Here is a 12,132-nt window from a genome sequence, read left to right as displayed (position 1 = left end):
GCTGAGAAAGAATGAATGGAGACTGATTATGTCTGATTCCATGAACTTATCAAGATAATTAATCTATAGATGTACTATCTCTGCCTCCTGCTGGAGTAAAATGTCTCTGCTTCAGCCTTTAGTTTTCAGAACAACAACAACATATTTATTTTCTTATTCTAAATACCACGCTCCGTATTCAAGAAGCTGAATTCCTGCTTTCATTTCTGAGTTGGCTTTCTTGTGAAGTGCACACCTTACGTTTGACCTTTCACCTGCAACAACTATGCTTTGCACCATGTCACTTCAAATTGTCCTCATCAGGCTTTAGACATAGTGAAAACAAACCTCTGCTAAATTACATGTAGCATGTCACAACTTAGCAATTCAAGGGATGTGACATCTTTTGCAGGGCACTGCATGCTAGATTTGCAATACTGTGTCTTTACGTTGACATATTCGTCAAAAGGTCTGTGTCAACAAGCAGAAAATATGACACTTTGTCTGAGACATTGGTCGGGCCTGGCTGCAGAATTGACTGTCAATCTGATAAGGGGGCAGCGGTGACCTACCGTTCAGAAATTAATGACAACAATAAATCATGTGGCAGGCTCGTTTGGCTCAACATGTGCGCAGTAGAGCATGAAAGACAAATAACACTTCCCGGCCTCATCCTCCGCTTTCACAGGGTGGACATCCATCTCTCTCAGCCTCAGCCTCGCCACAGCAGAGTCACCCCCCAGGCCCCCCACTCCTCCACCTTTGAGGATGAATGGCTCGTTTCTGTGTAAACTTCAGGATGACCTCCTTGGGCTGTGTTTTTACAGCGCGCCTGTCACCGCAGAGGCTAAAGGATTACAAGCATGGTGAGAGCTGAGCGAAAGTCGTGCTTTGACCAAGACTTCTCACGTCTTCTCACCCGACAGTTTGTCAGTTAAGCGAGTGAAAGTAATCATGGGCAACCACAGTTGTCCATGAATAGGTGAAATCCATGAATACTTGAGACCTCCTCTAAAAACCCTTGGAACTGCATATTTTAATAGTTCAAACACCAAACATACCTTAATATGCATTAATACGCACAGTGGAAACCATCTTAACACTATTGCAAATGTCTTCCTTACCTCTGCTCTTTAGAATACAACCAATCAGCACCAATGAAAATGAATGGCAGTCAGTGGCGTGTAAAGTAGCCTTTTTTCCTAGGGATTTTAGCTTCCCAAGCCACATTTTCTACGAAAAGATCTGCAAATAGGCAAATTTTCAATATGGAGTCACGTTCCACAGCAACATCCATGATAACTGAGCTGCGTAGCTACAGCAGTAGTTTGTTAAATTATTGCTTAGACTGTAAATACAGACACGTTCAATGGATTTTATTGTGGTTGTTTCTTGACTTTTAAGGAGCAACACACATCTGCCTTATTTGACATGTTCTTATGTCTTTCCTATGTTGAAAAGCTGCCAAGGAAAATGGTCCTCTGCATCATATTTGTACCTCAGTGAATCTGGAAGCCATCCATCTGAAAAGCACAAATCCTCTACTGGTTTTTGAGACCATAGGGCTGAAACAAGTCATCGATTAACCTGTTGATTATTCTGACAATTAATCGGATAAAAATATTGGCACGTTGCGGATTTTTTTCATTTAAGCCATTTTTTATACAATGTAAGAAATACATTAAAATACTGAAATATCCATTGTTATATGGAAAAAAGCCCATCAATCTTACACAGCCTCATTAGTCTATGATCGGCAGCACTGGAGGCATGAAGTGGCGTCCCAACAACTCGTAACCCCCCGCGTCAGCCCCCCTCATCTCCCATCTTTCAATGGACGCCTTGTGCTGCACATAGAGCCGCACTGTGAAGCAGATCTGTGTGTCACAGAGAAATATTGACTTTTAATTCTTCAAACATGCAGCGTACTTCGCGTTGAAGACGGGCTGTGTTGATCTTTGGAAACCCCTACGGCCACTGAGGTCCACCTTTCTGCGGGAGCTGTAAAAAACCCAGCTAGCAAGAGTCACACACCCACAATCGTTCACACATTCAGGTGGTTTCCACCGGCACAACAATATGCACAGTGAATCATAAATAAAAACTACATGAAATTTTGGGGAATGTTACGAGAAGTAAGCCCCAAGACCTTGACATGAAGTCGTTAAAAAAAAAACATCTGCTCTGCATCTGCCAGTGTGTCATTTTTAGATTTTATGTGTTGCTCTTCTTCTCGTTTGGAAATAAAAATGCAAAACGGCGCAACTGTGGTTTTTGAGAGCAGGTAGTTTGAGCTATTTTTTGACTTTGGTTGGGATCTCATGCAGTTCCAATCGCTGCCCATTAACCCTTAAAAGATTTCAGAGGCTGCAGAGAAAGCAGTCATACATTTAATCTTCACATTATTAGATAAAAAAAATAATAATAATAATAATTGTATATTTATGTGAAAAGACGTCATGAACGGCAATGCAATACAATCTGTTTAACCTCATACCACAATTTCTTAAGGTTCTTACTTTTACTAGGCCACTCCAGGATCTTTATTCTGGTCATTTTACAGGTGCTGCAGATTTTGTGTCCTTTTAAGGGGTGAATGCAGATTCAATGTGCTGAGAATTTCTTTAATCATATCTGCATCACCTTCTGCTGCTTCCCAAACACTTATTTCTTTGTTCACATGCTGTCGTCGAAACTCTGTTTCCTACAAGACTTACAAGAAAAAGTCTCAGTATGTTTGCTTAAACAAATAAAGGTCAAGCATCCCCTTAGAGCCTCCTATTTGTTTTGGCCTGAGTGAGCTAGAAAGGCTAAATGCTCAGCTTCCTGTGAATTACAAAATACAACTTCAGACTTCCGCTTTTTCACTTCAGCTCGTTGTGATGCCAGCGTCCAGCTGTGTTTCTGCAAACACTGAGGCAGGACTCAACATGAGGTTAAATAAACCCCATTCATGAATGGATTAATTTCAACTTTTATTGATTTATTTACCAACTCTCAAGCAAATACTTGCAGGGTTCTATGTTCAAATCTGAGACAATATTTATATTTTTATCTCAAAAAGATTTGAGAAAAAAAAAAACACAATAAATTCAAACCTGCTCACTCAGTTCTTGTTTTTAGAATCATTGAGTTGTACGTGGCATAATTATACACCATTCCTATGGTGATCAACAGCAGTTGCAGCATCATGCTGTGGCGATGCTTTTCTTCAGCAGGGATCAAAACTCTATCCAATCAGAGGTGCAGTGGATCTAGAATGTTCTAGTCAAAGCCTAGACCTGAATCGGATTAAGAATTGATCTCCACAGACGCTTCACGTCTATATTTTTTGTGGAAGATACGAAGCATTGACTTATGATGTGAAATAAAAATGTGTGCCACACTTTTCAGATTTTGTTTAATCGATTAAAAATTCTGATAAAATACTGCAAGGTTCATATTTCAGACTGACAAAATGACTGATAATGTCTGCTCTTTGCAACCCTGACAGTGGATTTTAGACTCTACCACTACAGGGTGCTGTAGAGTGAGGCTGAATTGTTCAATAACACATTTTGTAGACACAGACCTTTTGATATGTTTCACATTTCTCTTGTTGGAGATGATTAAAATGCTCATAGTGACAGTAGATAATGTTAAATACTGTTAAACTTTACTCATATGATTTTCAAAATCAGAAATATCCTAGACACCTAAATAAACTAAGAGATTTAAGATCTATTTGAATGTTAAAGAAGGGAGTTTGTAAGTTTTTTTTTGTTTTTTGTTTGTACCAAGCGATCGGTTTTGAAAAGCAATTACAGGTAAGTGGCATATTTGAAGCATGATTTGCTACCATCTAGTGGATAAAAATATATAACATCATCTCCAAAAACCGTACAGGTAAAATTAAATATATTAGAATATTGTCTAATCCAAAATTGAGTTTCTCAAAACATTACATTGTTACATACGGCCATTAAGAAAGTTACCACTTCCTCCAGTCATTAGGATTAGAGATTATCTTCCTTTATTCAAAACACACCTGTTCAAAATTGATATTTCACTTTACACATAGATTTGAGCTGTTGTCAAATCTTGTTTTCTGTTTTGCTTGATTTGCTTTTTTAAATTAACTGTTTTGTTGATAATTCGTTTATTTGTTCTTCGTCAGGTGGCCTTGGGTTTTAGCAAGGCATCCTTCAATAAAATGTGTTATTTGTATTATTACAATCATGAGACGGTCATACAGCAACAATCTTCAGTCAGAGACCTTTTCAGATACGCTGAAAGACTGACCTCTATCTGAGATCCTTCTTGCCCACAATGACTGAAAATAATTGAATGATATGAATTAGATAACTTTTAATTTCCTTTTAGGATGAAAAAAATATTTTTTGAATTGAAGTCACAGATTGTATGTATTTTGTTGCGATTTCAATGTGTCTATTGGAGTCCTGGAGACAAATAACCAAGTTATTATCATATTAACACCATTGCATTCATGTTTTTATTCTCTTAGCATTGACGTAATAAACTCCCGCGCTTTGACAGTTCACTGGTAGCCAATGCAAACAATATATTCACGTTTCTGTGTTGCATAAGCCAATAAGGACAGAGAGTCCCTATTGGCCAATAGCGAGCGCCCGCTGCTAAGTCCGTGGTCCAATAGTTGGTGGGTAGAGTTGCTAAAGCCAGCCAATGGTGCGGTTTCTAAATTGTGCGACCAAAGCTGCGTCTGCCGGGTTCATTTCGCCGCTTCTCCACCCGGCTGGTCTTTTTTGGATCTAACCGCAATGGCGGAACAGCAGCAGTTCTACCTCTTGCTGGGGAACCTTATGAACGCTGACAACAATGTCAGGAAACAGGCAGAGGTAAGACGCGACACGGTTTTCCTTCTAGAAGAGTGTAGAAAACAAGCTAGCTGCCGATAGCCGTTGAGCTTGGCCGCGCGCTGCGAGCTCTCGCGGCAGACTCGGTAGCCCACGTGTGATGTGAACCCGAGTAACGGCCAGCTAATGGCTAACTACTACCGTGTTGCGTAGTTAATGTGGACCCAAACATGTCGTGAGGATGCTAGATATTTTATGCTGCGCTGGAAATGCGTCAGTGTTTGTCTTAGTGGCGCTAAGGAGCGCCTGTAGAAAGCGAAAGGAGCCCGTTTCTTATGTCCTAATCTCAAATCTCCAGCTGACAGGAAGTAGCGTGGAGCTAAGCGGCTACAACATCGCTTCTGCTAGCTTCGGTTAGCTCCAAGCACACTACTTACAAGCTAAACATGGATATTTTGACCCCATAGGTTAAAATAGGTCTATTATGATACACCACAAACCCACACATGGATGCCGTGATAATAGTCACATTATTCAAAGGGTGACATATGCTGGCATTAATTAAGTAAACGGCCTTTGGTGTTTTTAACTAAGAACTTGGAAGTTTCAGGACGTATCGTCCCTTTTCACTTCATTGCGATGATACTCATTAAGTCGGTTTGTTACTACCCAGACCCGGTAGATTAGTTTGGCTGAGGATTTTGCTGTGCTTGTGACTAAGCTGGCCTGTTCCCTTTCTTTCCCCCCCACTCCCCCACACACATACACCATCACCATGAGCCTCTTTACCGCGGCAAAGCATTGTTATGCTTCCCTCCCTGGTAGCCGACTTTTGGATGAGGTAGTTGAATCTTATCACCCTCCCCCGTCACTGGGAGTCAGCGCTTTCCTTTATAAAGCACAGCCAGCCTGTCGCAATACTAAGCTCATTGGTATTCATCCCGGATGGAAACTTCCCCGTTCTGTCCTGCACACCATAGTGGGGAATTGATCCAGATGTCAAAACGCTAAAACTTATTTTAATAGATGTAAAATAACTCCTTAATATTTAGGTTTTAATCCTGTAGGTGAATGGAAATTGAATGATTTTGAATGTGCCTTTCATTTTTTTTATTTAAGCATGTTTGCTGGATTTGACTGAGTCAGGAAGCCTTTTTTTTTTTTTTTTTGAGGATATGCAAAAGTTTAGTTGGTGTAATGTTTTGACCTTTACTCCAGACAAATGAATCCCTATAATAAAAAATTCCAAATGATGGTACAGAAATGTTGAGTTATTCAAAGAAATGGTGTGTAACCCAAATTAATCATTTATGGAAAATGTGAAAGTCTGCAAGAATGTTAACAGAAAACCAAAGTTGTCCTACTTGTGACTAAGACTGATGCAATAAGAAACTAATCAATAGCATGACCAATTTAAATTGAGCTAAGTAACTTTTTAAATACTTTATAATAGTTTTGATTGTGATGTTTTATTCTGTGCAGAATTTAAAGCTTTAGTCTGTGAGAGGGCAACCTGACATTATTATGCCTTTTTTTATCATTGTATCACTTGAAAATGGTCACAAGAYGATCACAATAAGTACCAGGACACTTAATCATCAAGCAAAATTGATTGTGAGAGGCTTAATTGTAACAAAGGGAAGTGACAGGCATTGTGCAGCTCATTGAATGTCGACTGCACTTTTTCAAGAATGCAGACATTAAATGAGTTTGACATGAAAACTCTTAGATACCTCGTAACACTGCAACTTGTCTGGCAACCAAAAATCATGTTTTTTACTGGCGTTGCCCATTGTTTACGCGCACTGTAATAGATACTCGCTTCAAAAACATTGCTGTTTGAAATTCCATGTGCTTAGTAAGGAATCTGATTTCATCACTAAAGTGTCGTCACACTGGTGCCTCTCCCTGTTGTTTGCAATGCAAACATATTCACGCTGCTGTACCCAGAAGTTAATCCTGTTTTTGTGTTTTTGTTCCCTTATCAGATAAAGTTGATTGAATTTACCTTATATTCCACTCATATCTTAACTGCATCTTCGAAGCACACATTCAAGGTACCACTGCATTCTCAAAGAGCCTCCAGTGTGCCTGCTATTCCCATTTGTTTTTAACCAGGCTAACTGCTTCAAGATCAAGCTAAACATGATGTAAATACAAAAAATAAAAAATATAAATGGCTCTTAAAGTTCAGGATCTGACTTATAAATATTTAGAATATTCTTACATCCCTTTAGTGCAAAAGAGAACAAAGCTCTACTAAGTTGAGGGATAAATTGGGCAAAAAAGGTTTACAGTTGCTTATATTATGAATAAATGCGTTAAAGTGGAATTTGGTTATCTAAGTCATTTCATGTCTGCTTTTTTCTGTTGTCAAACAGCTTTTTTTTTTTTTTCTTACATTGTTTCAAAACCAGTGATTGTCGAAGCTTTCGTCTGGCATCCAAGCAATGAAAGAAACTGGATTTCTCTTTCCCCAAAGAGTTCAAAGGAAATATGTCCGACTTATCGCTGCGCACTTTCTTCTTTATTTTCTTTTTCTTCGCAGGAAACTTACGACAATATCCCAGGCCAGAACAAAATCACATTCCTGCTGCAGGCCATCAGAGATGCATCAGCTGCAGAGGAGGTTTGTACATTAAATCCAAATGCGTCTGGTTGTTTCAGTCTGCAGCAGTGAGAACAAACCGGTGCTGTCTACAAACAAACGCGGTTATTAAAGTGTCCAGGGAGCACTAAGGGCATCTGAAGAATCCAGTTGTCACATGCGGGACCTCACCACAGCCTGACAGCGATGCTGCCTCATGACTCATCGTGTTACCATTTGGTTAAGTTGACTGTGACTCCACCAGCTGCTCTGCCCCTCGTGCTTCCTCCCTTTTCCTTTACCTCAAGGCTGATATTTTTAGACTTTTTAGAAACGGGAGCAGGCAGCGAGGTGCTGGGGGGAGTGACTCTGCTTTTTAAGATGTTGCAGCTTCTCTCAACCTTGATGATTTATGTTGCATGTATGCATTCCAGCTGTGTTCTAAATTAATTTACAAGTGTTGGGGTTTCTTTAGGTTGAGCTTTGTTTTTCTCTCCTCAGGTCAGGCAGATGGCGGCGGTGCTGCTGCGGCGGCTGCTGTCGTCCTCCTTTGAGGAAATCTATCCAGGTTTGACGCTGGCGATGCAGACGGCCATCAAGACAGAGCTGCTGTCCAGCATCCAGCAGGAGGCGTTGCCAAACATTCGCAAGAAGGTCTGCGACATCGCAGCTGAGCTCTGCCGCAACCTCATTGGTAAAGTCAACACCTTTTAAAATTTTACTCCACAAGCCAATTTGTCGTACATCTCGGTGGTCTGTTGATCAAATATTTTATCTTTTTGGCAATTTTCAACTCTAGATGATGATGGGAATAACCAGTGGCCAGAAGTACTCAAGTTCCTCTTTGACTCTGTGAACTCGGATAACGTTGGTCTGCGAGAATCCGCCCTTCACATATTCTGGTGAGCTCCAGCTGCCTTCACCCGCCCGTCCGTTCAGAAGGACGTCCCAGTGTCTGACGTTCTTCCCTGTGCTTTAGGAACTTCCCAGGAATCTTCGGCAACCAGCAGCAGCACTACCTGGAAGTTATCAAGCGCATGCTTGTTCAGTGCATGCAGGACCAAGCAAACCCACATGTAAAAACCCAGCGACATGTCTGCTGCCCTTTCAGTTTGACCAACAAGAGATTAAATGAGTTTTTATTCTGTGCCTCCAGATTCGCACCTTGGCAGCTCGGGCAGCAGCATCGTTTGTTCTATCCAACGAAGGCAACACAGCTCTGCTGAAGCATTTTGCCGACTTGTTGCCTGGAATTCTGCAGGTAGGATTCTACACTCCATGTTGATGCATTTTTTTCCCCTTAATGTTCAGCACTAATTTTAGAGCAGCACAATATTTCATATTGCAAACTTTGTACAGGACTGCTTGAATCCTTGAAATGCTTTAATTTCAATAAGATGTTTTCAAGGTTTGTAAACTGTTTGATTTCTGTATGAAATCCTTGGAAGTGGTTGAAATTCAAACTGCACAGTTTTATAATAAAGTGCAATCTGAACATTTACAGTTGTAGCCAAATTTTTTAAGATGAATAAGATAAATTTGTTTTCACTGAAGTTGAATCAGACCAAATTTCTCTCTGCACAGCATCTTAAACCAGTCAATAATTTTAACATTAAATGCCTCAACCAAAGAAACGGCTAAAATCTGCAAAAAGAGAAAATCGGAACAAACTGAAATGCTGCCACCAGTGAAAATGTGTCAAAATTACAGGTGCTTCAATGCAATGATCTCACTGGTGAATATTTTCCTGATAGCATGAAGCTCAAACTAGCATCTGTCTTTTCGTGGTTAGGCGGTGAATGAGTCATGTTACCAAGGAGATGACTCTGTGCTGAAGTCTTTGGTGGAGATCGCAGATACGGCCCCCAAGTACCTGAGACCCAACCTGGAGGCGACGCTGCAGCTCTGTCTGAAGGTTTGGTCGCCCTGACGTCAGAAACCACATCAGACCCCGACCCATTTGCTTAACCCTCTGTCCTGTCCCCTCAGCTGTGTGCTGACACAAACCTAACCAACATGCAGAGGCAGTTGGCCTTGGAGGTCATAGTCACGCTATCGGAGACAGCAGCGGCCATGCTGAGGAAACACACAGCTATCGTAGCGCAGAGTGGTGAGGATGCGGCTCGTCGTCTAGAAGCAGTATTTTTTTAATTTTTTGTCTAAATTCTAGTGGAAATACCTTTGTACACTTGGAATAAGACAAAACTAACTTACTAAGTAACTCTTCAACAAGTAACTGAATATTTTTAAGCAAATTATTCCTTAATATTGATGTAGATTTTTTTTTTTTTTTTTTTAAATGTTTTGTTCGAAGTAACATTTCAGTTGAACTAGAACTTTTTAATTCATGTCAAGGAATTACTGACTTAAAATAATTTTCTTGCTCAGAAGTTACTTGAAAGTTATTTTTATGTACTAAGATGCTATACAAAAACACTTTGTAAGAGTTTCGGGGGAGGGGGGGGGTTGTTTTGTTTTTGTTGCATTGGTCTCATTTTCTCGTTGCTAAAACCCTTTAATCTCAGTTCCCCAGATGCTGACCATGATGGTGGATCTCGAAGATGACGATGAGTGGGCCATGGCTGATGAACTAGAGGATGATGACTTTGACAGGTAGGCTGCAGCTTCACCTGCAGTGCAGGAAGTGTAAATGGCTAATTTCTGACCATCTGTTGTTGCTCATCAGCAACGCTGTGGCTGGGGAGAGTGCCCTCGACAGAATTGCCTGTGGTTTGGGAGGAAAGATCATTTTGCCCATGATCAAGCAGCACATCATGCAGATGCTGCAGAACCGTAAGTAAAGCTGCTCAATGTAGATGTTTTTTTTTTTTTTCAATTTAACATCTTAGTCTTGGCCTTAAGTTTTATTTGTTTCCATCTGTCAACAGCTGACTGGAAGTACCGTCACGCTGGGTTGATGGCTCTGTCTGCGATCGGTGAAGGTTGCCACCAGCAGATGGAGGCCATTCTCCAAGAGATAGTCAGCTTCGTCCTCCTTTTCTGCTCTGATCCAGTAAGAAACATTCAAGTCTCCATACGTTCGCCATGTGCAGATTGATAAGTTAATGGTGCTTCTTTTAGGGGTTACACTGTGGGTTTCCTGCTAATATGGTCCATTTAATTTTTAAATGGGGGGTCATTTTTATTGGCGTCTTAAGTTGTTCTGACTTCAAACTGTGATTTTGTTGAAGCAAAATACTGCTGCACCCCCTTTTTGGCAAGAGACTCAGGACAACCTAGAGTAGCGGTTCTCAACGTGGGCAGTACCGTCCCCCAGGGGGCGTTCAGAGGACGGTAGGGGGCGCTGGCGGACATTTTTACAAAAGGGGCGCGCTAGGATGCCTTTGGGGGGCGTTTGGTCAAAGATAAACTTTACACCTTAAATGCACAACAATGCCAGTTTAGACTTTGAGCAACTTGGTAAAACTGTCTTGTGTAACATTAAACCATGCTTGGCTGCAACTGTATCGATGGCAGCTCTCCTTCTATTCAGTGTTTGTTAGCTTCTGTTAACTTCTTGGCGCAGCTCCGTTCTCCTGCTACTGGTAGCTAAAATCACGACACCCTCACTGTGTAAATGGGTTCATCTGAAAAATGAACCCATTTAAATAAAGAAATCAAGAAATCCCTCCATGGGTGATACTACGAAAGAGCGTTCATTTAATAGCGTTAACATCGGTGCTGTAAGTGGTCCGGTATGAAACGGGGATGATAGAACAACACAGCACTTTTAAATTTAAATAACCAGAATGCAGAAATTGTTTCCGTTGTTTTAAAAGGTTTATGTCGGTCTGCCTTTTCCCCATYGATATGTTTCCCGACCGCCCTGCACCTTAGGGGCTTAAAAAAAAGACGTTCACATTGCGCAAAACTCTGAAACAGGAGAAGCGGGACATAAAACGGAGCAACGAACTAGATGTGAATTATGGCATAAAAACAGAGAATCCGAACAGTGGAAAAAAAATCAACACATAATGTGAAACACATCATGTGTTGTTTAGGTGGCGCAGCAGGTGATGAGTGAAGATTACTGATGGTGAAAAAATTATAAAATAAATGTAGCAACAGGAAAGAAACTAACGTAGACATAGCAATAAACCAAGAGAGGATAATACTAATCAAAGGAAACTAAATGGAAATGAATGAAGAACAAAATGCAAGAATAAACTAAAACTAAAGTAAATGCAGAGGAATAAACTGGTATGGCAAGACCTTTCGAGCAATAATTAATACAGAGAACTGTATGGCAAGAATAAACGCACACTATTTCCAGATAAAAGGTAAAATAATATTGATAAAGTGCCATGGGTTTGTTGAGGCCACATCTAGTACTGAGAATAAATATATCTTACAAACCATAGCAGTAAATAACTTATCACTTATTTATGTTTTTAATTGGATTTGATATATTTATTTCTTCAATATTATTTTTTATGTCAGTGTTGATGTCATGAGGCTGATGACTCCATGACACTTTGAATTTGACTCATTAGGATTTGATTAAGAACCAGATTTGTTCTTTGCAATTTCTGTCCAGTAAAACTATTAATCTATAAATCAATAGACAGGTCTATATAAAGATATAATCCATGTTTCTGTCTCATATTTGTATGGCATTAAAGGACCTGGAACTTTTGTTTTTCCACTGAAAGCTCTGGTTTGCACAATAAATGCCATGTGGGTGAAGTTTTATGGAAGATACTCTGATGTCCCATTCTCCTGAAGGCAGCACAGAGCTGCACCACCAGAAAC

At 40.3% G+C, this 12,132-nt stretch overlaps 1 protein-coding gene across 1 annotated transcript in view; it reads left to right on the top strand.

Moving 5' to 3' along the window:
* The first annotated feature begins 4,757 nt into the window (after positions 1-4,757).
* Positions 4,758-12,132, top strand: part of kpnb3 (karyopherin (importin) beta 3) — a 13,967-nt gene continuing 6,592 nt past the window's right edge. Inside the window, exons 1-11 of the mRNA XM_008426567.2 lie at positions 4,758-4,835; positions 7,342-7,422; positions 7,882-8,074; positions 8,180-8,282; positions 8,360-8,456; positions 8,537-8,641; positions 9,173-9,295; positions 9,370-9,490; positions 9,906-9,993; positions 10,067-10,173; positions 10,269-10,393. Of these exons, the coding sequence (XP_008424789.1) occupies positions 4,758-4,835; positions 7,342-7,422; positions 7,882-8,074; positions 8,180-8,282; positions 8,360-8,456; positions 8,537-8,641; positions 9,173-9,295; positions 9,370-9,490; positions 9,906-9,993; positions 10,067-10,173; positions 10,269-10,393 (1,221 nt within the window). The remainder of the gene's footprint in view (positions 4,836-7,341; positions 7,423-7,881; positions 8,075-8,179; positions 8,283-8,359; positions 8,457-8,536; positions 8,642-9,172; positions 9,296-9,369; positions 9,491-9,905; positions 9,994-10,066; positions 10,174-10,268; positions 10,394-12,132) is intronic.

The sequence above is a fragment of the Poecilia reticulata genome, linkage group LG2, assembly GCF_000633615.1.
Source record: "Poecilia reticulata strain Guanapo linkage group LG2, Guppy_female_1.0+MT, whole genome shotgun sequence".
Lineage (NCBI taxonomy): Eukaryota > Metazoa > Chordata > Actinopteri > Cyprinodontiformes > Poeciliidae > Poecilia > Poecilia reticulata.
This window is presented reverse-complemented; position numbering and strand designations above follow the sequence as displayed.